The 26,597-nt window shown below is 40.4% G+C and overlaps 2 protein-coding genes across 6 annotated transcripts in view; both read left to right on the top strand.

Moving 5' to 3' along the window:
• Ufd4 (ubiquitin fusion-degradation 4-like) overlaps positions 1-9,005 on the top strand; it is a 78,144-nt gene extending 69,139 nt beyond the window's left edge. For 3 of the 5 annotated variants that reach the window (XM_065239183.1, XM_065239180.1, XM_065239181.1), the window contains 6 exons: positions 1,113-1,605; positions 1,938-1,973; positions 2,221-2,561; positions 2,618-7,078; positions 7,140-8,197; positions 8,258-9,005. In XM_065239183.1, coding sequence (XP_065095255.1) covers positions 1,113-1,605; positions 1,938-1,973; positions 2,221-2,561; positions 2,618-7,078; positions 7,140-8,197; positions 8,258-8,540 — 6,672 coding nt within the window. In that variant the 3' untranslated portion in view covers positions 8,541-9,005. The remainder of the gene's footprint in view (positions 1-1,112; positions 1,606-1,937; positions 1,974-2,220; positions 2,562-2,617; positions 7,079-7,139; positions 8,198-8,257) is intronic. The other 2 variants (XM_065239184.1, XM_065239182.1) reach the window with 1 other exon arrangement.
• A 6,069-nt stretch (positions 9,006-15,074) lies between these two features.
• On the top strand, positions 15,075-23,169 carry LOC135717220 (malate dehydrogenase, cytoplasmic-like). Its single transcript, XM_065239201.1, has 3 exons — positions 15,075-15,225; positions 16,088-16,450; positions 22,378-23,169. Exons 1-3 carry the CDS (start codon positions 15,223-15,225, stop codon positions 23,011-23,013), a joined length of 1,002 nt encoding a protein of 333 aa, XP_065095273.1. The 5' UTR covers positions 15,075-15,222; the 3' UTR covers positions 23,014-23,169.
• Positions 23,170-26,597: the final 3,428 nt, after the last annotated feature.

Genomic DNA, 26,597 nt, shown 5'->3' with positions numbered 1-26,597 from the left:
GTACACTATTTTGTAATCTGTGAAAGGGAAATCACAAATCGAGTGTCATCAAAATACATGGCATGTTGAGAGATTGAGCTCGTGAGAGCAAATGTTCTCTCTCAAATTTGATTTTTTTTTTGCTCTCTGAGGACTGGTAGTAAAGAAGGCAAATCTGTACGACAAAGTCCTTGACTAATTTATTTAGGTTTTCGTTCACTTTGTTTGACCTGAATATGCACCGAAAGCGAATTATTCCCACTTCTTGCAATTTCTATATGGGGATTTTTTATCACTTTCTACCAGTGGAACAGCGCCATCTCTGTGGAAAATGGTCGGACGATATGCTTAACTACTGAGCAATAGGCCAAGGACCACTAGTTTGAGCCTATTTTATACCTGCAGATACCAATGAAACGCATTATCCAGCCATTTATCTCATGCAAATCTCCTTATTAGGACACAGAAGGAATTTGCTCCTCCTTGTAACAAAGATGCTTGCTTAATGAAATATTTATTTTAGAATACGTCATGGTTTTCCGCGTCGATCCTAAACACTGAAAGTTTCTACATATTAGCTCGCGATCGCAATAACTATACCTCATTAAACCATATGTGAACCATGCTTTTAGTGTTATTTTTTAAAGTTTTCTCTTATAATATGTTCCTAATAGTGAATGTAATATTTAACTCAAACGCCACGGTCAAAGCTTCAAACAGTGTACATAAAAATAAAATTCGCATTATCTTTAGTCATTCGCGTATGCTACCGCACTAATCTTAATATAATAACAGCCGTTAACTGAGACGCCACCAACTCGGCGATTACAGAAATGTGCCCGATCGACCAGTTGTTTCAGATTGGCATTATCAGCTATAAATTGCCCAAACAAAAGTCGAGGTTGTTATTGCTCTCTCATTTAGTGAATTACCTACCTGTATATGTGTGTGTGTGTTGATGTTGTTGTTGATTGTCTGGTCTACTACTAGCACCTACCATCACTCGTTGAATGCACGAAAGAGTGTACCTTTCCCTAACGGTTTATAACCCACACGTGCTACACGTGACCAACTACGTCGTCGTTTCCGATTCGTTCTGTTCTCTAACATGACTGTTTTTCTTTTCACAACAGGACGACGAAGATGGTCATCTGGTGGTGCTCACCATCATCGAGGAACTCATGTCCAAGACGCAGAATGATTTCCTCGACCATTTTGCCCGGCTCGGAGTGTTCTCCAAAGTGCAGTCTCTGATGGGAGAAAACGGTTTCGGCGGCGAAGGAGACAATACCGATGTGATCAAATCTCAAGAGGAAACAAAGACGGTTGGAACCAGTGTGCAAGATGCTACTGCTGTTGTTGTTGTTGCTACGGGAGGCTCCGCCGCTACTGGCACTACCACCACCAGTAATGCGGTGGAGGATGCCAAAGAAATTCTTCCTGGAAAGGCATACCATTGGCGAGATTGGAGCATCTGCCGGGGACGGGATTGTCTGTACGTATGGTCCGATTCGTCTGCCTTGGAACTATCGAATGGATCGAACGGATGGTTCCGATTCATCCTGGACGGCAAACTGGCCACCATGTACTCCAGTGGCAGCCCCGAAAATGGCAGTGATAGTTCAGGTTAGTATTTTGCTGTGAATATGCTAATTTGCGACCTACGACCTGACCTTAATAACACCCCCACTACAATGCATGTTACTTGACTTGGTAAACGTAAATGGCTTCGCATCCACTACTCTACTGCGTGTTGTGCAACTCACGAATCCTATCATGTCGTCACATTTCGCAATGTGTGTGTGTGTGCCATTTCATAATTTCGCAGTAACCCTTTTTTGTTCAGTGTTAATTCAGTACACCCCCCCCCCCCCCCCTCCTCGACCCATCATAATCCAGATCAGTGTTCTTTATTTAAGTTTCCTATTGTTCTCAATCCCAATGTTTCCCATTTCTAGGCAAAGGAAGGAGTACGGATTCCTTAGCCGGCGAAGGTGAGATTTTAGGAGTGAAGAAGTCATACAAAATAAAATGCGTGCCAACCGTAGACCAATTTGTCGCTTATTTTTTTTTTTTTTTCTAAACACTCATTACCAACTTGAATTAGCTTCTGTTGTTGGACGTGTAGTTTTCAAGCTGTGCATAATTCAGACATTGGACGTAATCACCTTTTCATTGGCAAATCCATAGGAAAGCTGAATATTGCTCTAACAAATACAACTTCCCCTCATTCGGTTACAGAAAACCGCGGTGAATTTCTGGAAAAACTACAGCGGGCTCGCGGTGCAGTTCGGCAGGGAACCCCATCTCAGCCGATTCTTTCCTCGCCAAGTCTTTCGCGCATCGTCGTCGGTAACTGGGTGCTGCAGAGCCAGAAGGAACATCAGCTACATATCAACAACTCGGAAGGTCACCAGGTGACGATACTGCAGGACGAGCTGCCTGGATTCATTTTCGAAAGCAACCGCGGCACCAAGCATACTTTCACAGCGGAGACCACCCTCGGACCGGACTTTGCTGCCGGGTGGATCAACACCAAGAAGAAGAAAATGCGTTCCAAGGCGGAGGCACAGAAATATCAGGTAAGATTTGGCGGTCTCTAGTGAAGCCAGTGATTTCATGTTTCTTTCAATTACAGGTAAAGAACATTGCTCGAGATCTGTACAACCGTTACTTCAAAGCGGCTCAAGCTGTTCCACGCGGTGCAGTTGCCAAGCTGTGCAACATTGTTCGCCAAATCGAGTGCGCGCTGGAGGATCAATGTGCGCCGAAAGCCACTGGTTTGCTACAGGTTAGAATTCAAGCACAGCCGTCACAAGATGGCCAACGAGGCACCTGGCAGGAAAAATTGTACAATGCCCTGCACGATCTGGTACAATTGCTGAACGAGGATGGGGTCATAAGTGCTTACGAGATGCACAGTTCCGGGCTTGTGCAAGCATTGGTAGCCGTACTATCACGAAACTATTGGGAACTCGAAATGAACAGAAGTAAAGCGAACAAGTACCAAAAACAGCGGATATCAATCTTTAAAAAATGCATGTATGCGGATTCCAAGAACGGCAAGAATACAGCCAGTATCCTCGTTCAGAAATTGGTGTCTGCTTTGGAGAGTATCGAGAAGCTGCCGGTTCACATGTATGATTCTCCTGGAGGCAGCTACGGGTTGCAAATTCTTACGAAAAGGTTGAGCTTCCGACTAGAGAGGGCTGCCTGCGAGCAGACTCTATTCGATAGGACTGGAAGGAACTTGAAAATGGAACCTCTAGCAACGGTGGGTCAGCTGAACAAGTACCTGCTGAAGATGGTCGCCAAACAGTGGTACGATATGGATCGATCGTCTTTCTTATACTTGAAAAAATTGAAAGATTCAAAACCTGGAAGTGTCCAATTCAAGCACCAGCATGATTTCGATGAGAATGGAATTGTCTACTACATCGGAACGAATGGAAAGACCACGGAATGGGTGAATCCTGCTCAGTATGGATTAGTCACTGTTACGAGCAGTGAGGGTAAGCAACTTCCATATGGCAAGCTGGAGGATATCCTGTCGCGAGACAGCGTCAGCGTAAATTGCCACACTAAAGATAACAAGAAGTCATGGTTTGCGATCGATTTGGGAATGTATGTTATTCCAGCGGCCTACACGCTGCGACATGCCCGTGGATATGGACGTTCGGCTCTGCGAAATTGGATGTTCCAAATGTCTAAAGACGGAGTAAATTGGGTGACAATGTTAACTCATTCAGATGATAAAAGCTTGGCCGAACCAGGAAGTACTTGTACCTGGCCAATCGAATGTTCCGCGGAGGAACAACAGGGATGGCGCCACGTGCGGATACACCAAAATGGAAGAAATGCTTCCGGACAGACTCATTATCTGAGCTTGAGTGGATTCGAAATCTACGGCAAAGTTGCTACGGTCTGTGACGATATGGGAAAAGCTGCAGCCAAGGAAAATGAAGCTCGATTGAGAAAGGAGAGACGACAGATTCGAGCTCAGCTCAAATATATTACCCAAGGGGCTCGCGTAGTGCGAGGTGTCGATTGGCATTGGGATGATCAGGATGGAAATCCTACTGGAGAAGGTACGGTAACGGGAGAAATTCACAACGGATGGATCGATGTTAAGTGGGATCACGGTTTGAGAAATTCCTACCGCATGGGTGCTGAGGGAAAGTACGATCTAAAGTTGTCGAACAGTGACAATCTTACTGCACCGTACGATATGAACAATTCCGGCTCGGGATTGGCTCATATCAGTGCAGGGACAGTTTCCTCTGCCAAGAAAGTGTACGACAAATCACTGAACGTTCTGACTAGTCGCAAATCAAGCTCTACTCCTAGCCTGCCGGAAGCAACCGAAAATAAATCCTCCGTAGCTTCGACAGAGCAAGCAACTTCCGTGGACAACCTTGCTTGGAAGCAAGCTGTTGAAGTAATTGCTGAAAATGTTCTATCCTGCGCACGATCTGACTTGGCCAACACGAGTGGTGGAAGCAGCAGCAACGATCTGTCCGCACCTGGTACCAATAATAACAATCTGAACAATCAGGAAGTAGCCGTGATTGTGCACTCCCTTGGTGAACGGGGAAATATCACTGATTTATCACAAATCAACACAAGTACTTCGACTCTAGTCTCGGATTTGGCTACTATTACAGAGAATCTAACACTCTCGGATAATATTAAGAATAACATCAGCACCGGTAGTAGCACTCAGTTTGTGAGCAACTTTGGAACGCAACTTGCGGCCTGCTCGTCGTCCTCTTCATCAGAAGAAAATAACAAAACCAACAACATCAACGAAACGAACAACAAAATCAATCTAAACAACAGCAGTAGCAGCAGTTCCGGTAAGGCAGCTTACCTACCGACCAAGCTTGACGTGTTGGACAAGATGAGAGAAGGCGTAGACATGCTCCGGAACAATACCAACAATTTGCTCTCTTCCGAATTGCTGACGCAATCGAATTTACTGTCGTCCGTCAAAATAGCACTTCCGACGCCGCAACAGCCACAGCAAACGGGAGGAACTGCTTCTACTGGGACGTTCTTTGTGGCCAGTACCAGTACCAGCAGCACTAGCACGCTGCCAGCAGGAGATAAAATCGTAGGTGATATAAAATTCAACAACACCATCAACAACAATACCGCGTCCGGCGGTGTGACCAAGAAGGTTCTCAACGAAGTCAAGCAGCAGGAATCGGACGATCGTGACATTGCCAACAACCTTAAGAACAATATTGTTGTTGTCGATTCAGAAGCTGCAGCTGGAAGCTCTAAGGAACCGACCATTCTGAATCCCGAGTCTCCATCGGCAGCTGTCGCCGTGAATCCGATGAGTGTCAGCGTTCCAAACCTGACAACCAACGAAAACAATGCACCACCGGAAGTTCAAACTCCACCCGGTTTGCTGGAAACATTTGCTGCCATTGCCCGAAGGCGTACGTCCGGCGGCTCTGCATCGCATCATCTCCAATCCAGCTCGAATGCATCGGCTACCTCGTCGGGAAGCAGTGGCGCCAACAATGCTCAACCCAACAATCAGTTAAGTAGCATTGGATCAAACATTCAAGCTGCTAACTCTAGCTTCTTCCCGAGGGGACAAAACTCGGTTACTAGTCTGGTCAAGCTTGCCCTGTCGAGCAACTTTCACAGTGGGCTGTTAAGCACCGCACAAAGTTATCCTAGTCTGTCAAGCTCTTCGAACAATGCCAATACGGTTGCCGTTAGTGGAGGGACAAATAATAACAGCATTTCCGGAACGGGATCCAACAGCGGAGCACTTCAAAGCGGAAATGTCCAGTCCGTGCTGAATCCGGCACTTACGATGAGTCTCACCTCAACCAGCAGCGATAGCGAACAGGTTTCCTTGGAAGATTTCCTAGAGCAATGTCGTGCTCCAACTCTACTCGGAGATCTGGATGACGACGAAGATATGGAGGATGAGAATGATGACGACGAAAATGAGGACGAATACGAAGAAGTCGGAAATACCTTGCTGCAAGTGATGGTTTCCCGAAATTTGCTGTCGTTTATGGATGAGGAGACTTTGGAGAACCGATTGGCTGCAGCTGGCAAGCGTAAATCGTGGGATGATGAATTCGTGTTGAAACGCCAATTTTCCGCTCTGATACCTGCATTCGATCCTCGTCCTGGTAGGACGAACGTGAACCAAACAAGTGATCTGGAAATTCCAGCACCCGGCAATTCTGCCGATAATGGCCATCCCAGTAGTAGTCATTCTGAGCATGCTCCTCTGCCTCAGCCATCCCTTGCTCTTCTACTGCGTGGTCCGAACATTAACGGAGTGAGCGACGTAGAAATTCCACTTTCGCAACCTGATTGGACAATATTCCGAGCAGTTCAGGAACTGATTCTTCAGACCACCATGACAAAGCAGGACAAGTTCCGTAAAATTTGGCAACCAACCTATACCATCGTCTATCGAGAAGCCACTTCGTCGGGAGGAATCGGATCATGCCGTGGTGAAGACTTCAGCAGTGGTGAGGAAGGACGAGCCACTCCAGTAGTGTCCATGTTCTCCCAGCGTAGCGGAGGTTCGACTCTTTCACCAAGCTCTCCCATCCCTGGAACACCGTCCAACATGGGAACCTCGGTTCACTGCACCGTGGACGACGTCCTGCAGCTCCTCGGCCAACTGAATGCCATCAACCAAACCCTAACATCGTCACCATCCAACAACGATAAGAACCTCATCCCGGACGTGGAAAGCAACAATCTGAATGCGGACATTTTCTTAAGCAAGAAGATTACCAACAAACTGCAGCAGCAAATTCAGGACCCGCTAGTTCTGGCGAGTGGAAGCCTACCAAAATGGTGCGAAGATTTCAATCAGAACTGTCCATTCCTGTTTCCGTTTGAAACGCGACAGCTGTATTTCAACTGTACCGCTTTCGGCGCCTCGAGAAGTATCGTGTGGCTTCAATCGCAGCGAGATGTCAACCTCGAACGGCAACGAGCACCGGGATTAAGCCCTCGGCATGCCGATCAGCACGAATTCCGCGTTGGACGGTTGAAGCACGAACGTGTGAAGGTCCCTCGTGGTGAAACTTTGCTCGAATGGGCACAACAGGTAGGTTCCCCAACAATGTTAGAGTAAATTTCGTATTTACAACTGTGTTTACCTTTCTCAGGTCATGAAAACCCACTGCAATCGGAAATCAGTGCTGGAGGTGGAATTTGTCGGAGAAGAAGGTACCGGGTTAGGTCCAACGCTGGAATTCTACGCCCTGGTCGCAGCGGAATTGCAGAGAAGCGACATCGGTATGTGGCTGTGTGACGATGAGCCGAAGCTGATCGAAGATGAAATCGATCTCGGTGAAGGAAGCAAGCCAATCGGATATTACGTTCGACGATCCACCGGATTGTTTCCGGCCCCATTGCCTCAGGAGTCGGAAATCTGCGAATTTGTATCGAATTATTTCTGGTTCTTGGGAGTATTCCTGGCCAAAGTGCTCCAGGATGGTCGTCTAGTCGATCTGCCACTGTCCAACAGCTTCTTGCAATTGCTGTGTAATAACAAGTCCCTCGCCAGAGATTCGTTAAGCGAAATTTCGTCCAAATCTGCTCTGCACGATGATGTGATGATTTCCTCTTTGATGTCCGAAGAAAGCGATCGAGACCTGGTGGATTCCTATCAGTCCAAACTTGCTAACGATGGCTGTTGGTATGATGGTATTCTTTCTCAAGAGAACCTTCAGGAAATCGATCCTATCCGGTATGAATTCTTGAAAGAACTGCAAGAACTAGTGCAGCAGAAACAGAACATCGAACAGAATGATGATCTCACCTCCGAGGAGAAGCTACTGCAGATTAGCGAGCTTAAATTCAACACCAAAACTGGCAGTGTAGCCTTGGAGGACCTAGCCCTTACGTTCACCTATCTGCCCAGTTCGAAGAACTACGGTTACCAATCAGCAGATCTGATTCCCAACGGATCTAACATCGACGTCACGATCAGCAACGTGGAGGAGTACTGTAATTTGACCATCAACTTCTGCCTCCAAGAAGGTATTGCGAAACAACTGACCGCGTTCCATCGTGGCTTCTGTGAGGTATTCCCACTGAACAAGCTAGCCGCTTTTACCCCGGAGGAAATTCGCAAGATGCTGTGCGGTGAGCAGAACCCCGAGTGGACCCGAGACGATATTATGACGTACACGGAACCGAAGCTTGGATACACCAAGGAAAGGTAGTTGTTTTGAAGGAAATCTTGGACGTTGAAGTAGCAACTAATCTGTATTTTTTTCAGCCCCGGATTCTTGCGCTTTGTCAACGTACTGATGGGAATGAATGCCAGTGAAAGGAAAGCATTTTTGCAGTTTACCACTGGCTGCAGCAGTCTACCGCCAGGTGGACTGGCCAATCTGCACCCACGATTGACTGTGGTGCGGAAAGTGGATGCCGGAGAAGGATCCTACCCGTCGGTCAACACCTGTGTCCACTATCTCAAACTTCCGGACTATCCCAATGAGGACATCCTGAGGGAACGACTGCTAACGGCCACCAAGGAGAAGGGATTCCATCTCAATTGAAAACGTTGTGGCTCCGCATTGTGGAAAGAAAAGCAGATAAATCATTATGGGCAAAAACGATATCCTACTTCACAAACCCACAAACAGACGATAGTGGTCATTATGGTTAGTAAAAATAAACATATTTTCTAGATAATGAACATACTTTTAAGCAGAAATTAATACGTTTCAAGCAAGGGATTTAAAGTGCGAGAAGAAAAAAAAAACAATAAATATATAATTGTGAATAAATGACAGCTTTCCGATTACTCAAAGTTATCGATCCGTTGTGTTTTTTTATGTTGTAAAACACACTAAAGTAATGAGATGCAATTCCTAAGAAGAAGCTTACAATAGATAAGTCGAAAGCGAAAAACACATAGATTAAAAACCAACACATTTTAAGTTTGCTGTGAGTAAAAGAAGAGTATACACCCGCTCCAAATAGAATTAGTTTATGATATACAATAGAATTGGAAATCGTCAGCTTTTTAAGCAGTCATAATCCGAAATCATTTATTGTACATAGGTATGGAAGAACAAAGCCCTGGCAAATGCGCTAAATTTTAAAGCTTGTAAACAAAGTCACACTACAACACTAAACAAATAGCACACAGGCGTTACGCAGCGTTACGTGATTGATTAGAAATTTTCCTGTTTTCAGCACGATTTTTTCGAAGCCTAATACGAAAATCATAATCCAATATATTTTTAGGACAAATTTTGAAATAGTCACCATTGAAAATTGAAAAAAAAAACAAGAATAATTAAACTGCTATATTGTCACTAAAAGTTTACACAACGTTGAAAACACACAAAAACCGAATCGAAAATGGACGTGGGGAATCAAGTTTAAACTTAATTAGTAATTACCACATGAAACGATGAAATCAAAACTGAACTATGACAGCAAAACCCCTTAGCGTCTAAAAAACAAGTTCTGCTATTACCGAAGAACTAAAAATGCAGTGCATATGAAAACCACATCAATAACGAATTTTAAATTCACCACAAATTAAACAATATGTTGACACAAGTGAATACGGCTACGGTTCAATTGTCCGAAAATGGTCCCTGTCCTGGAAGTAGAATATTACATTTGTCTACTCGTTCGCATGTACAAAAAAAAATGATCATCCCTATTTCGACACCGTCCCCGACAACATTTGTAGGGGCTCACGCAACATGAGCATGCGCTACAAAAGTTTGCTTGGCTCGGAGACAGTGCTGCCACTTTTACGGATTCTTCAGTAAACGACACAGATTTTTTTTCAACAATTTTCGATGCAATCATGGGCCCTTATTATGAGTGTCGTTCCACGGTGAATACCAAATGAAATGACAACTTTTCACTCACGATGAAGTGGTTCCCATTCGATTTGCCCAGGAATCACTTCACCGTGAATGACAAAGACTGGTCTATTTGAAAAGTGACGCGAGAATTCTATATGATTTCTAGAAGCTCAAGGCTCACCCCGCAAATCAACATTACCATGTTGGGTAGGGGAATACTTCATAGTTCTGTTGATTTGCATGGGAACGACCCAAATTTGAGTTTAGTTCACTCATAATCGCCAAAAGTGCAGGAACTCAGCGATGAGTAAAATTTGTCTCATGGTTTCCTGTGAAAACCTAAAAAATCTGCCGGAAAATGAGGAAATTGACGAAAATTTTATTCAGTCCCGGAGTAGTACCAATAGACTGAGTGAATCCAATCTTTACTTTTCTCAAATTCGGGAATTTTTCCCTGGAAAATCCTGGGAAAACATGAGGCAAATTAACTCATCGCTGAGTTCCAGCACTTTTGGCGATTATGAGTGAACTAAACTCAAATTTGAGTCGTTCTCATTCGCCGTGTAGAATCATGGAATGCAACCAAATTCTGAAACTTAAATACTTTGTGAAACTGACCTCTTTGCCAAGCATTTTTGCGTAACCAGCCTTTTCACAAAACTGGACCAACAAATTACTTTTTTTTTGTTGTATGAAACGCATTAATTTGAGCTAGGTTCTTGAACAGACAATCTCAAAATATTGTTTTATTTAGAAGTTCGAGTGGCTTTATTTATACTAAGCTTGAAACATCTGGAATTTATTTGCTTCATTTTCTTAAAACCACTGGTAGAAGGTTGTTCCAAAACCAAAACTGCTCAACAGTTTGATTACTTGTTTTGAAGTGTGAATGCTTGTAAAAGAAATATGTGTTGTAAATGTTACAACAACAAAGTTTGAAATCAGTTGCAAAATTCAGGACCATACTGCTGTTAATACGCATAACTGTCCCATGGTCCATAAAGATTGCGTAGAACATGGGACACTTATGCATAAAATGGCAGCATACCATGATTGGAAAAACAATTTGAAAGTGGATCTGGTTGGATTTTTTTTTTTTGAAAATCACTTCACCATGAGTGATAAGTTGTCACTTCACCGTGACGTCAATACATCAATAATAAGGGCCAAAACGTCAAGATAGAATGTATTGACAAAAGTGAACCCTACACTATTGCTTTTATTGACAATAGTAATATATTTAATACATTCAATATTGTCGTCAATACATCGATATATAAAATATGTCATTATTCACATCAATATTATTGTCAATAATTCCCCTTCGCATCAATATATTGATATGTGTGGGGTTCGCTAAAACGATTATTTTCAATAAAGGCAATCGTGGGGTCCACAAAAAGTAAGAAACGATTATCAGAATGAATCAATAAAATCAAGAGTCAAAAATATGTTCTGCTTATTTGAAAAATCTGTAAACTGTAATTTCTATACATGAATCAGTATCAAAATAATGAGAATATCTGTATGATTACAGATAAATCTATATATGTGGCATCACTGATCGATTCCTCAATTTGCATATTGCATTCATGCAGGATTTATAAGCCAACCAGTGAGTTTCTAAATGGCAGTCTCTTCACTCACGCAAAGGTGGACTATTATTTTCCGATTCTTCAGTGGAGTCGGGTATTAGGGGAAATGTATCTAATGTTGGCCTGTGGATCTAAGATTGGGCCCATCGCTAAAAATCTGCTATTTATCAATTTTATCTAGATTAACGCGTTATTGAGATGTTACTAATGGATATTTTTGGTTGCTATTGAAAATTTAGTCGATTGCTGAATTTATGTATGGAGTCAAATTAGGGACACTTAGGCCGACATTACCTGCATTTCCCCTATGAACAATCTGTCATATCCCTCCGGAGGATAGAATCACAGTGGAACAGATTTGCTCAACGCTGAAATGCACCAAAAACATGAAGGCCCCCGGGTTTGACGGAATATTCAACCTAGTATTGAAAAATCTCAGCATGAAGGTTCACTCTCTGCTGGCTGCTGTCTTCAACAGATGCTTGGAACTGCACTACTTTCCAAGTATCTGGAAAACAGCGAAAATCATACCTATCCGCAAACCCGGGAAGGACCCAACGCTAGCTTCAAGCTACAGACCAATCAGCCTCCTTTCAGCGCTGAGCAAATTGTTCGAGAAACTTATTCTCAATCGTTTGCTCAAATTTGTCGAGGAACACAACATTCTCCTACCGGAACAGTTCGGGTTCAGGAAGGGGCACTCCACAAATCATCAGCTAGTACGGGTGATGAATAACATCCGAAGTAACAAGGCTGTATCCAAGTCTACAGCCATGGCATTATTAGACGTTGAGAAAGCGTTTGATAATGTCTGGCACAATGGGCTTGTATACAAGCTTTGTAACTTCACCTTTCCTTTGCATCTTGTTAAAATCACCCGTAGCTACCTCCAGCAAAGGTCGTTTAAGGTATCGTTGAATGGTTGTCTTTCAGACACGTTTTCCATCCCAGCAGGAGTCCCGCAAGGCAGTCTGCTGGGCCCCTTGCTTTACAGCATTTACACTTCCGACATTCCTCCCCTTGGAGACGGTTGCGTGTTTTTCCTGTTCGCAGATGATACCGCAATAGCCGTCAAAGGAAGGATGCCTCGCGAAATAACGAACAAACTTCAACGATGCCTTAACGCCTTTGCTGATTATGCCACCACGTGGAAAATCAAAATCAATGCTTCCAAAACACAAACAATCATGTTCCTCCATCGACAATCACCCAAACTAAAACCGGCTCCCTCTTGTACTGTAATCATGGATGGCACAAGGGTTGAGTGGTCCGCCGAAGTAACCTATCTCGGGATGTTGTTTGACGAAAAGCTCCTATTCCGCTCGCATGTGGAGAAAACCGTAGTCAAGTGTTCCGCCTTGGTTAGGAGTCTGTATCCGCTGATTTGCCGCAGATCCCGCCTCTCAAGGGTGAACAAACTGGCCGTCTACAAACAAATCATAGCACCTGCGATCCTCTACGCAGCTCCGGTGTGGGAATCATGTGCACAGACTCATAGGAATAAAATTCAGGTAGCTCAGAATAGAGTGCTGAGGATGGTTCTTGATCGTCCTTTCGACACTAGAATAACAAATTTACATGAAGAGACAGGCATTGCCAAAATAGATGCCAAAATTAACGAAATTAAGACTAAATTTGCACAAAAATGTAATTTATCAGAACATGCTTTGATAAGCAATTTGTATATAGTAGGTTAGGTGTACATAGTAGTTGAAGGTTAGTTGTAGTTGTAAATAGTAGTTATAAGTAGTCTCCTTTTTCCAATTCAAATCAAACCAATCCCACCAAGGTGGTCATACTTTAAAATAGACCTGATAGGACTAGGAACTGTAAATAATAATTAAAATCTCACTGTACTAAAGTTGAAAAGACGCATCTGTGTCACTTGAAAAATTCATACATGTAAACCACACAATCACAAGAAATAAAGATCATTTAAATGTCAAAAAAAAAAACAATCTGTCATGTTTCTGTCAGCACTGTAAATGCGAACGATACAGTAGAAGCGAGCATCTGCTAGCATCTGCAACCTCCTACATTTTTCGTGTTTGATTAAAAGAATTACCCACCTCCAGTGACTACATTCATGCAGCGCTCGATCCACTGAGCTTTCCACTTTCGGGGGTTGGGACTTATATCTAAACCTCAGTGAAAATTCATTTTCCCACCGTAAAACCTACCACTTCGATTAGTTCGACGAATCGTTCAGAGACTGTGCGCCTCTTGTTACACACTGAAGAATGTAGTGGTGTCGATGGTGACCATACATTTCGAAAGTGAGATGCAATAGCGATACACATATATTGGTTCATTACGCAGTGATGTCAGTTTTTTTAAATATATTTTAAATATTAAAATATGGAAAGTATGTGCAATATTACCAAAAATACAGACATCACTGCTCAAAGTTTGGGCGATCGGCGATCTTGGATCGATTCTTTGTTTGGGTAATTTCAGGCACGACCGGTAATCAATGTTGGTAGCACCGACCTCGGTATGCACCGTTTTGGATTGTTTGAAAAATTTGTTTGAGTTCAAAATCTTAAACATTTTTAGAGTGCCAGAATCATAAAGTCCCAGAAACTTTATTGAAATGTTGAAAAGTCATTTCGAATATATTTATAAATTTTGATCTTGAAACCACAGACAAACAGACGTAACTCTTTGAAAAACTTGTTCTTGAAAACATAGTATCTCAAAACATATAACCTCAGAAACGACATCTCTCTGGCTTCTCGCGGAAAACAAGCTTGCTCGCTAACTCGTAAACAATATTGCATAAAAGTTCTATAGAATGTATAGAAACGTCAAAGTGATCTGATGCCAGCGCTGCGGCGAGTAGTTCGCGGAACTGATAATATTCAAATCAACCGTTAAATGCATGAAGAGTTACGTCTGTTTGTCTGTGTTGAAACATTCCACGTTCCAGATTCATAAAAATTACTCCATCTTCGAGATGTTAATATAAGATCAAACATTTTTTTTTTAAATCCAGAATGTTAGAAAAATATCAATAGCAGAACTTTGAATGTTTTTCTTAGTTCATCTAAATCTCTTCTTCAAATATTTTCCGAAGTCTCATAGTGGGGTTCTTTAAGGGTATTTCATCAATTTTGGTGCACTCACGGAACCGAAAAGTTACCCAAAATTAAGTTCTTTTAACTCATCTCCCATGTTCCGTTCAATAAGTTAATTTTCAGTAAACTTCTTATAGTAGTTTACATTTGACTACGGCAAAAATAATTACTTACTCGTGAGTATTTTCTACCCAAAATTAAGTTCCATTGACTCATATTTGAGAATATCTCATAAACTCACTAGTAGCTTATTGAATGTTAGTCATGAGCATGTCGAATCTCTTGTTCCGTTTTTGATAACAACAAAAAGTGAGAGTGGGATGCAAAACGCAAAATTACCCAAAACTAAGTAAATAGAACTTAAATTTAGGGCATTTTTTTTTCTCTGAGCTGGAATTATTTTAAATAAGAGCGATTGCATTAGCAAAAATTACCATCTCTAAGTTGAAATGTAGCGCGGTGAAGTAGACATTGATTCGATCTTCTCGTTGAAGACCTTTTCTCAAAATACCTGGCATCCCTGGTTTCGTGTCACTGTTCGCTACTCTTCGCACTTTGCAGCTCTCCAGCTCGCTCAGTCAGTAATCGCTCTACTTTGTGACTGTACGGACGCAATACATCTTCCAGTGAACACATTCGCAACGCATCCTGTGGCATTTCGGACGGACATTTTTCTCTAATTTTTTACTTTCCTTTCTGTGTCGTTTTAGTCTTTGTTGAGCAACTTTTCCCATCAAAATGGTGAGTATATTGGATAATAAATAGTGTTAATTATACACCGGCTGTGATAAATAAGGTCATGAACGATAACGAGTGCGATTTTATTTCTCGACATCCGCCACGGCTAGCACCAACTATTCGCTTTGACGTGGATGTTGTGTATTGCAAAAATAAACGAAAATCTGTTCAAAAGGCAAGCAAAAACTAAATGGAGAAATTTTATGCATTTTGTATGCCTAGTTTCATGGCAGTGGTCCAAAATAGATTCGAACAGCCGGCACTTCATGTCAAGCCAAGCCTATTTCCGCTTATCTCCCGCTACGTACGTCTTTTTTCGGGGACCGAGTCTATTGCACTTGACCAAAGTCCCGACGAGGCGATGATAGTTCAATGCTTTCGCTGATAACAAATGTATTAACTCTTTTATCACTCTTGTTTGTTCGGTGGACCAAAACAATTCGGACATGTTCATCTGAAAAATATGAAAATAATAATCACTCTTTATGTAACATCACTTGGCGGTGACCTTTACTGCCCTCCCGTCTGTGTGCTCTTTCTCACGCGTTACTATCTCTCATTCATTTATACACCTCCAATGTTATATCCCACCGGACTGTGATTATGAGTGTGTATTGTCGTCATAGGCATAGAAGTAATTTGCCTCATATACTTCGACAAAAAGTGAAGAGCTGCTTTACAATACACGAACGGATATTTCAGCCCTCCTTTCGCAACAATGGCATGTATTTTGTCTATATCGCACCTCGCACACGACATCACGAAAGATTTTTTCCATGAGCCAGCAGAATGTCTAAACTTTATTGTTTTGCTCATACAATAAAAACACACTCACTCTTCTGTATTACCTTCTCGCCCCATATAGTCTGAGCCAATCCGCGTAGTGGTGACTGGTGCTGCCGGTCAGATTGCCTACTCACTGCTATACATGATCGCCAAGGGTGATGTCTTTGGGCCGAACCAGCGATTGATTCTGCATTTATTGGACATTCCACCGATGATGGGCGTGCTCGAGGGTGTCGTCATGGAACTGGCCGACTGTGCGCTGCCCCTGCTGGCGTCCGTTATCCCAACCACGGATCCGGCCGTCGCCTTCAAGGATGTAGCGTCAGCTTTCCTGGTCGGTGCCATGCCTCGCAAGCAGGGTATGGAACGAAAGGATCTGCTATCGGCCAACGTGAAAATCTTCAAGGTTCAGGGTGAAGCACTGAACAACTACGCCCGGAAGGTAAGTGTGGCACTCTGCATGTAATGTATGCTTAGGTGTGAGGTGTGAGATGTAGGTAGTAAGTAACCAGATAGGACTAATATAAAAATTTAAAGCCGCATATCAAACTTACGTTGCAAAAAGGGCCCTTATCGGGCTAATAACGGGATTGGTGGTTACCTACTTGGATTATGATCACTTTTTCATGGTAGGTAGGGTAAAAATGTACTTTGGCCTAGATGCTGGGTCTTTCGGAAAATTATTTCTTTAAACACTTGCAAAGAACATTGCTGGTCTGAAAAAGAGAATGACCAGCAAATAATAGAAAGATAAATAAGACCAAAGGAGGGTACTAAAATGGCTAACCACTTAATCATACTTCGGAAAATCATTGTTTTCTAATGATAATAATTTCAGATTTATTCATAAAAAAATTATAACTGTTAGAAAAAATAATAATTTCTAAAAGTATGATTTAGCTTTTAAATTGATTGATGCATAATTGTAAACCTTATAATGTTGTTTTTCCTTTACATTCTACTCCTATTGTATCACTTTAAAATAAAAACAACGGCAGATACGTATATTGTTGACTAGACGGGATTGCTATGAAAGGCCTAAGCACAAAGAGCCAAATCACAAAAGGCAAAAAATAATCGGCCGAGTGAAACGGGGTGAGTGCGTGCGCTCCCTGAAAAAAAATGTATGGAAAAGAACATTAATGGCCGTTTAGGGTGTGTACCGTTTGACGGTTATGAACTAATTTTTTTTTTTCAAATTCGTTGGACATTATACATAGTTGTTTTATGATCTGGAGTTCACATCAATATACATGCTTAGATCTTGGCATGTTCTAAGCCCCAATCCACCCACCTAACAATTTTAGCTGCAGATTGTATACAGCTAATTTTGCCACCAACCCTCTTAAGATGTCGAGACTTTATTAACTTCGTAAATAATATTTTCCTATTTCGTATGCTAAGAACTTGTCAATAAAATCAATACCCTGCATTGAACATAATTTTCGTAGACAAAAATTAAGAAACTAGCAACTGCGGATGATATAACAATCTGTGATATCATAGCTACGAATATCAAGCTGAGAAGTTCCACACCAAATGACGCATCGGAAAAACTCGACCGTCTCCGATTTGCTTAACACCAAATATGCTGAAATATTCATAGAATATGCTCATATAGGGGAAATGGCTCTAATGTTGGCCTATGGATCTAAGATTGGGCCCATCGCTCAAAATCTGCTATTTATCAATTTTATCGATAAACGCGTCATTGGGACTTTACTAATGGATATTTTTGGTTGCTATTGAAAATTTAGTCGATTGCTGAATTCTGGATCAACGATAGAAAATGGCCCATCAGCATTTGTAAACAAATCGTTCCAAAGCCCTTTACTCACAAAGCGAAGGCTGACCATGCAAACCAACATCATCATCGGATAGGGGAAACTTCTACCTTCACGATGATGGTGTTGGTTTGTGTGAGCGGCCTTCGATTTGTGAGGAATGGGCTTTGGAACGATTTGTTTACAAATGCTGATGGGCCATTTTCTATTGTTGATCCAGAATTTATGTATTGGCCCAAATTAGGGACACTTAGGCCGACATTACATACATTTTCCCTACTTTTGAAACAACTAATCAGAATTGAGGTTCAATTTGGCTTATATATATTTCAATCTGAAATGACAAAGCTGAGTGCCCATGCAACCATAGGCACGTTATTTCGCCTTTTTGGCTATATACAGCTGAACAACGGCTATACCAATGTTTGTAAGTTCTGATGAGGCCTGTATATAGTCAAAAAGGTGACATAGCGTGCCTATGATTATTTGGGTGGTTCTGTTGATTCAAACTATCATACACATAATATGACTCGGAAATTGAGGGGCTTATTACGGATGTCACTTCATGGTGAAAACTTGTCACTTGTCGTCACGGTGCAGTTATTCCCATTTGATTTCTACGGCAATCACGGCTCTTATTATGAGTATCACTTCCTTATCACCGTATAGTGACACCCCTAATAAGGCCCTGAATTTGATTCGTAACAGTTTTTTTTAAACTTAACTTTTTACAGGAAAATGAAGAGTAAAAAAACACACCGGAAACTTACCGGTTGTCATCAATTTCGTTGGATGGTTCATCTACTATCATCTTCCTCCTCAAAGAAATATTCACAATTCTCACTGTCGCTTATTTCACCACCATCTAAATTATCACCACAAGATGTGTGTCTCGGACGCGTTGGTGACGGTGTTTCATGGAATTCTCGTTGATGCCGTTTCATTTGAGCCAAAACAGCTTTAAAAAAAAACATTTTGTAAAAAAAAACTAATGAGACGTTCAGACCTACACCAGACACGTAACTTTGGAATATAAATTTATATTATAAATAATATAATATATAATAATATATATTATTATTATTCACGGTAAAGTACGTGAAAGTTTACGACCTACCACCAGAATGATGTAAAGCGTGTAGTACGGGATAAATTTCGAGCTGCCTTGGGACTCGATGTACTGACAAGTGTACGGGGAATTTACATGTGCGTAAAAAATAAGATTCCCAATTCACTGCATTTCCTCAATCGGAAGGGGACCACATTCTACCAAAGGCAGGCCTGGCAATTGTCATTTTCAATGAAAGATCTCACGCGATATTTACAGAGATACTTCTGTCACTATCATCGGATGAGAAAACGATGATAGAGATATTCTTCAAAATCGCATCGATTTTTTGACGTGACAGTGTTGTGATCATCGTAATTACTAACTCATTTATTGCTATTAATGTTACTTGTTTGAAAATTTGGGAGTCCGATTTGGCGAGACTCAAACTGATTTTTTTTTTTATCTTTATCATGATTTCCAAATACAGAGATCTTTAACGTTCCGTACGTTTACTTGTCTACCAACGATATATGACAGGGTGGCCACCGAATCCGGGAATATCGGGAAATATCCGGGAACTTGAAAAGTAACTGAAAAAAACCCGGGAATTCGACGAGAGAACTGGGAAAAATAAATTAACCATACCATAGTAACAAAATTTTACACAAGAATTTCAGATAAACCATTAAATGAGAGTGATCCTTTACCAAATGAATGATTTGCTCTATTTGCTGCATAATCTTCTTTTTAGAATTTAATCACTCAGCCTTGCACTTAACAGTATTTCAAAATGATTTTTATCATTTCAATTTCAGATGTAAAGATGCTGGACTTTGAAAACAAATATTTGTAAAAACCGAAACTGAACTATTCTTTTCCGGGATTTTAATCTTTCGTTATTCAAAATTCCAAAAATCCGAATTCCAGAATTATCTTGGAATTCTGCTATGAATGATCATAACCAGAAAACACTCCGCGTAATAATTACCGTTGAATTCTTTTTGAAATTATTTTTAAAAGTTTCTTTTAACTTTTGAAATTTTATTTAGAAATCTTTCGAAATTTTATTTAGAAACCCCTTGGAGTATTTTAAAGAATTTCGTTCTAATTATCAGTTATCTTTTTTTTTGCAACCAATTTTGTTGGAGCTCTGTGGTGACTCTTTCGCACTAAGGTTGAAATTATCCCCAGCACACTATTAGAACTCTGTTTCTGGTTGAATTCTCATCATAATTATCTTGGAATTCTTCTTAAAATTTATCTGTCACTTTCCTCACGATCCCCATACAAATCTCCTCATTATCACGTAGGAATTTTCCTTAAAATCACAACTCCTTTTGAAATCTTCTAAAATTACCTAAGAATTTAATTTAGAACTTGCATTCTTATGCACAGAAACCCCACCAAATTCATCTAACAATTTCTAAGGACTTCATGTCAGAATAATTCTGGAATTCTGCTCAGAACTTCTCCTTCGAAAATTATGTGGGAATCCTCAACAATATTTGTTTGAACTCAACACTTTGTATAATTTTTAATTTTACTAAAATCTCCAGGGTTTGTCCGCAAGATTCTATATATTGTTCTGTAATTTATTATATCCCTTAAAATGCTTCCAAGTCTCAGAACCTTGACAATTATGACTCCACGACCAATAAGTATGATATTTTTTTTTGAAATCTGTGATCTTGATTTTTTTCAGGATCACATTTGAATTATTTTTGCGTCACGAAGATTGTTATTAATCACAAATTTTGAAGATTCTAGTTTTAGACTCACAAATGTCAAAGTCCCATAATCTTGGAAATCTTTTTAAATCACATTTATTATCCTTTCAATAAATTCCTTTCAGTAAATAACTTTTCAATAATATTCTTCAAGTGTTGGTATTAAATTTCACGACACCATGTTTAGTTTCACGTTGAGCAAGTTCTAACGTCAGTAGGTTTTTGTCTTTTTTTTTCGTTTTAAACTCAGCGTGAGTACTGAAAGGTTAATATTTATGTAAGTATAGATAACGGAGTGAAGACACATTTTCTTTATCCGATATCCATAACAATTTCCTTTAATTCTCATTTGAATCAGATTCAATTTTTTTTCTGATTTTTATTTGATTAAATCTCTTATTCTTCCCAATTCTGCTTATAACCTGTTCATCCAAATAGCTTTTGACCTAGTGGTCTTAATCTCTGTTACTCAATAAATTGTAGGGCTTTGAAATCATTAGATGTTTCGAGCATAAAAAGTTAATAGAAATTGATTTTTCAAAGTATCTCGAAAGATCAATGATTTGTTTTGAATGCATTAAGTGACTCGTAGAGTTTAATTTATACTTGCAGCTTAAAACTGGGAATTTCAAAATGAAAATTCACTGGTCACCCTGATTCCGGGTGTTTTAAATAATGCGAGGTTATGTCAACTTCTGTGAATGCAAGAAAGTAAAAATCAAGATAAACTTATAGCCACATAAATATTTCTGATCTAACCTACCTTGGGCCTTATTACGGTGATAAGGAAGTGATACTCAGAATAAGACTCGTGATTGCCGTACAAATCAAATGGGAATCACTTCACCGTGACGACAAGTGACAAGTTTTCACCGTGAAGTGACATCCGTAATAATCCCCCTTATTTCAATAACAAATTCTAAATAAACAATAGTTAATAGATTTCCAATTAAACAAATTCAACGCAAATATATGAAAACAAAATCAATATCATTATTATTCCTTCTTCTCCAACTGTTGTGGTGGTTCTATAACATTCCCCTGAAAACCATTCCCCAGAAAAGCATTCCACAGAATGTACCATTCCCCAGAAAAGAATGCCATGTATTAGATTGACTATTTTTGTTTATTATAGTCACTCCTGGAATCTTCTTTCGCGTATATAAAAAGAGTAGAAAAATTTCTTAATGGATCAAGGGGTTTTCCTTTCTTTGAAAATATAACAAAAGGAAATAATTAATTCTTTGGATAAACGATAAAGAAGGGATTAATATATAAGGAATAATAATAAATAATAATAAGGATATATATATAAGGAAAATATATAATCAATAGTTCTTCGCAAGGGATACGGGGTAATGCCCATTCGGGATAATAACGTGTGGAATAATGTTATAAATTTGTAATCGGTAATTCAACGTTCCATGCATCGATTTTTTAATTCATCACGAGAAATTCTTCAACTCAGGTCGAACAATAATTCTTCGACTCTGCATTATTACTTGTGCCACCTTGGGCATTCAAAGAGGTTATAGCAACATGTGGCAATATGAAGCGTTATTTTCGAACGATCCCTTACATAATATGTGTTTTAATAGTTCATCCTGTTAAAATAAACTTAAAAATCTCGTTAATTTATTCTACACCTAGAAATTAAGACATTCTGGTTGAAAATTTAGGGACTTAGGATAAATGTTATGGATTATTTTTTTCGAACATTCCCCTGGGAAGATGTGACACACTTTCAGCTGCGACAAAAGAACAACCATTTACCCTTCTTAACTATTATGTACAATTTCACCTACAGGATGTCAAGGTGCTGGTCGTCGGTAATCCTGCCAACACGAACGCCCTGGTTTGCTCACACTACGCCCCATCGATCCCGAAGGAAAACTTCAGTGCCATGACCCGGCTGGATCAAAACCGTGCCCAGGCTCAGGTTGCTGCCCGGCTCGGTGTGGGCATTGCCCACGTGAAGAACGTCATCATCTGGGGTAACCACTCGTCCACGCAGTACCCGGATGCGAAGAATGCTAGCGTTGAGCTGAACGGTGCCCAGAAGAGCGTGGTCGATGCCGTTGCCAACAACGACTACCTGAACGGAGAGTTTGTCGAGACCGTGCAGAAACGTGGTGCTTCCGTTATCGCTGCGCGCAAAATGTCATCGGCCATGTCGGCTGCCAAGGCTGCCAGTGACCATATGCGTGACTGGTTTGCCGGTACCAAGGACGGCCAGTACGTCTCGATGGGTGTTGTATCCGACGGAAGCTACGGTACCCCGAAGGACATTGTCTTCTCCTTCCCAGTGCACATCCAGAACGGTCAGTGGAAGATCGTTCAGGGACTGGCCGTCGATGACTTTGCCCGTGGCAAGCTGGATGCCACCGCCAAGGAGCTGCTCGAGGAAAAGGAGGAAGCCATGTCCGTTTGTGCTTCGGATTGACTAAATAAGCTGTAAAATGGAATGTTTGTAGAAACTTTGCGAATGAAAGTAAAAAATGCTCTATTATTTTTTGTTTTGTTTCCCAACACGGTGTGATTAATGTTTCTTCAAAAATTTTGTTTTACTGTTGTTACATTACACGTACTAAAAATTACTCAGCTGTACGAAAATCAACTCTTAGTAGGATGTTTCTGTACATCGTACTGCATTATCGGCAGCACCGTTAAAACGTTAAATAAACCTTTAGAGAAAGAATATTGAATATGCACGTAGACCAATTACAGCATTTTTGTTTATGAAAGTCAATTGGAAGTTTTTTATTTTATTTTGTTATTGCTTTGGCTTGGCCATCCATTTGTAGAAAATAAATGAACTTTATGAAACATAAATTGTGAGTAGACTTTAACCGCTTGGTAGTTATGTATCACATTGCAACAGCATCTTTCGCTTCCATGATTTCGTCCTGGATCATCTCGGCCTCCTGTGTCTCCAAAGGTGCAGCTCCAACAACCACAGCAGCGTACGTAAGGGAGCAAGATCGCAAGCCGGTCCAAGATGGGCACTCTTAAAGTTTACATAAATAATCTTATATTTTTAGAAACTGCGCATTGGGGAACTAGGGCAAGAAGGTCACCCTAACGATCAGGCATGGAAAAAAATCATTTACATTTATTTGCCCCTAACTTTTTTCTTCACCAAAATTCCTCAAAATGATATATGGAACTTTTGTAGGTTTTGCTATTACCTACAACTTTTGTTAAGAACTCAAATCCGTATCTCTTATGCATGACGAACCAGAGCGAACAGAAGCCACTACTGTTTTTCAGTGTATGTATTTTACATTCACTGAAAAACAGTAACAAGTTCTGCCCGCTCTAATTCGTAATTCATAAAAGATACAGATTTGAGTTATGGGCAAAAGTTGTAGCAAATAACAAAACCTACTCAAGCTCTAAACAACATTTTGTGGAATGCTGTTGATGAAAAAAGTTAGAGGCAAATGAATGTAAATGATTTTCCATGCCTGCTAACGATAGTCCGCTGATATATGCGATTCTGTGAATATTTCTTGGAGTTTGTACATCGAATTGTAAGTTTATAAAACTGTCTTCATTTATCATCATTGAAATTAAAATTAAACCCCAACAAAAAATGTTAATGATTTTTTTTTATATTTCATGTCTTAAAACACGCTACGGGGCAAGAGTACCACTCTTATGAGGCAAAAAGGCCATTCGCCCAAAATGAAGAGACAAAATTATTATTGTTTATTTATAAACAACTTGCTATTATTTAGCATGCCTTAAAAACCGTTGTTAATTGTTTATTCCATTAAAACAATGAACATGATACACTATTATTATACAAAACAAATCATGTCCATATACAGTTTGCTTTGCAAAATTTCTCGGAATTCAAGGCACGCCTACACAAACCAACATATCCATTGGATAGGAGAAGTCTTCCTCTACTCGATGGTGATGTCGATTTGCCAGGGAGAGCCATGACTTCCGAGAAATCATCGAGAGAAGTCATTGTTTACAAAAACTGTTACGCCGTAATTCCAGCTCCATCTAGATTTAGGAAAATAATCCCCTTTATTCTGCGAGTCACGTGACTCTCTGTCACCGGTGAGGTGACAATAGTCACCTCGTGTGAGGTGACTCTCCATTTGATTTACATGGAGAGTCACCTCACACGAGGTGACAATTGTCACCTCACCGGTGACAGAGAGTCACGTGACTCGCAGAATAAGGGGGAATGTTTATCGTTTCAATCAATCATCAATAGTGACGTCTCAATGCAGAAATAGTAAAAAAATGGAAATTCAAATATCCTCACTTTATGATTCCTTATTTCTATATAAAAAATCGCTTTTACATTTACAATTTACTTTTACATCAACACAAAATAATTTTTTGTATTTGTTTGTAATTTTGCAAACAATCCAGGCTACCATGTCATAAATGCAAGATGCAGTGTTGCCCAGAAAGCAGTTGAATAATCATATCAGAAAGTTATCGGTTCAAATTACAGCTATACCTCGATATAACGTAACTGCCACTTTTGACTTCCATCGTCAATGTCTCGCTAATAACAATTGAATCATACAAATTAATATTACCAATAGATGTGGGATTATCTCATCTGTCCGATGGTGTTATTAATTTGCTTGTTTGAATGATCGTTATCGATACGTTATATCAAGGTATATCTGTATAACTAATCTATAGATAGAGCTGGAATTAGGGGGAAACAGGTTTTGTAAACAATGATTTCTTGAAAGCCATGGCTCTCATTGGAAAATCGACATCACCATCGAGTAGGGGAAGACTTCCCCTACTCGATGGTTATTTTGCTTTATGTAGGCGTGCGTTTAATTTATAGAAAGAGAAGTCATTGTTTACAAAAGCTGTTACGCCCTAATTCCAGCTCTATCTAGTAATTACCTTGAAGTCTAACTAAAATGGTCCCGAAGGAAGAAATTTTCATTAGACAACATAAGATTGAAAGGCACACTTTTGGATCTTTCTAATGCTGTCAAATATCTTGGAGTAATCCTCGATAGTAAACTTAATTGGAATATGCACCTAGAGCAGGCAATAAACAAAGCTACTAATGCTCTATGGTTATGCAAAAGAACATTCGGTAAACAGTGGGGACTGAAACCGAAAGTGATCCATTGGATTTACTCGGCAATTGTGAAACCCAGGATTACTTATGGTGCATTGGTCTGGTGGCCAAAAACAAAAGAGAGTGTTGTTCAGAGAAAGTTAGAAAAACTCCAAAGGTTAGCAACTCTCTCAATAACAGGTGCAATGAGAAGTACACCATCGAAGGCATTGGATGCTTTGCTTTATATGCTACCATTGCATCAATTTGTACAATTAGAAGCCGAAAAGTGTGCTCTAAGGATTACAAGGTCAGTGAAACTCTTTGAAGGAGACCTTAGAGGACATCTTACGATTCTAAAAACTGTTAGTATCAACTCTCTAGTAAGGAACAACGAAGACTGGATGGAGAAAAGATACAACTTCAATCGACTTTTTCGAGTAGTTGACCCTGGGCGTAATTCATGGCAATTTGGTGGCCCGGTTTTTCGTCCAGGATCGATTGTTTTTTATACAGATGGTTCAAGATTGAACAATCAAGTGGGAGCAGGAGTAACTTGCCCAGGGATAGAAATATTGGGCAGATGGCCAACTGTGTTCCAAGCTGAAATCCAAGCAATTTTAGAGTGTTCCGTTATATGTTTGCGTAGAAACTATAAGAGTTCAAATATATGCGTCATGTCCGACAGTCAAGCTGCTCTAAATGCTTTAAAGTCGTCGACATGTACATCAAAACTTGTCTAGGAGTGTGTTCAATCACTTCAAAAATTGTCTTGTCATAATCAAGTCAACTTATATTGGGTTCCTGGTCATTGCGGAATTGAGGGAAATGAAAGAGCTGATGCACTAGCAAGACTCGGATCTTCTCATAAGTTCATCGGTCCAGAGCCCTTTTGTGGCTTATCGGCTGCATCTCTTAGAATGGAGCTTAAAGCGTGGGAATCTCCATTGCTAAGCAGTCGAAACGATTTA

The sequence above is a fragment of the Ochlerotatus camptorhynchus genome, unplaced genomic scaffold (assembly GCF_037179485.1).
Source record: "Ochlerotatus camptorhynchus isolate MF236.1 unplaced genomic scaffold, CSIRO-AGI_Acam_v1.1 ptg000052l, whole genome shotgun sequence".
NCBI lineage: Eukaryota > Metazoa > Arthropoda > Insecta > Diptera > Culicidae > Ochlerotatus > Ochlerotatus camptorhynchus.
The sequence above is the reverse complement of the archived record's forward strand: the minus strand, read 5'-3'. Positions and strand labels throughout refer to the sequence as shown.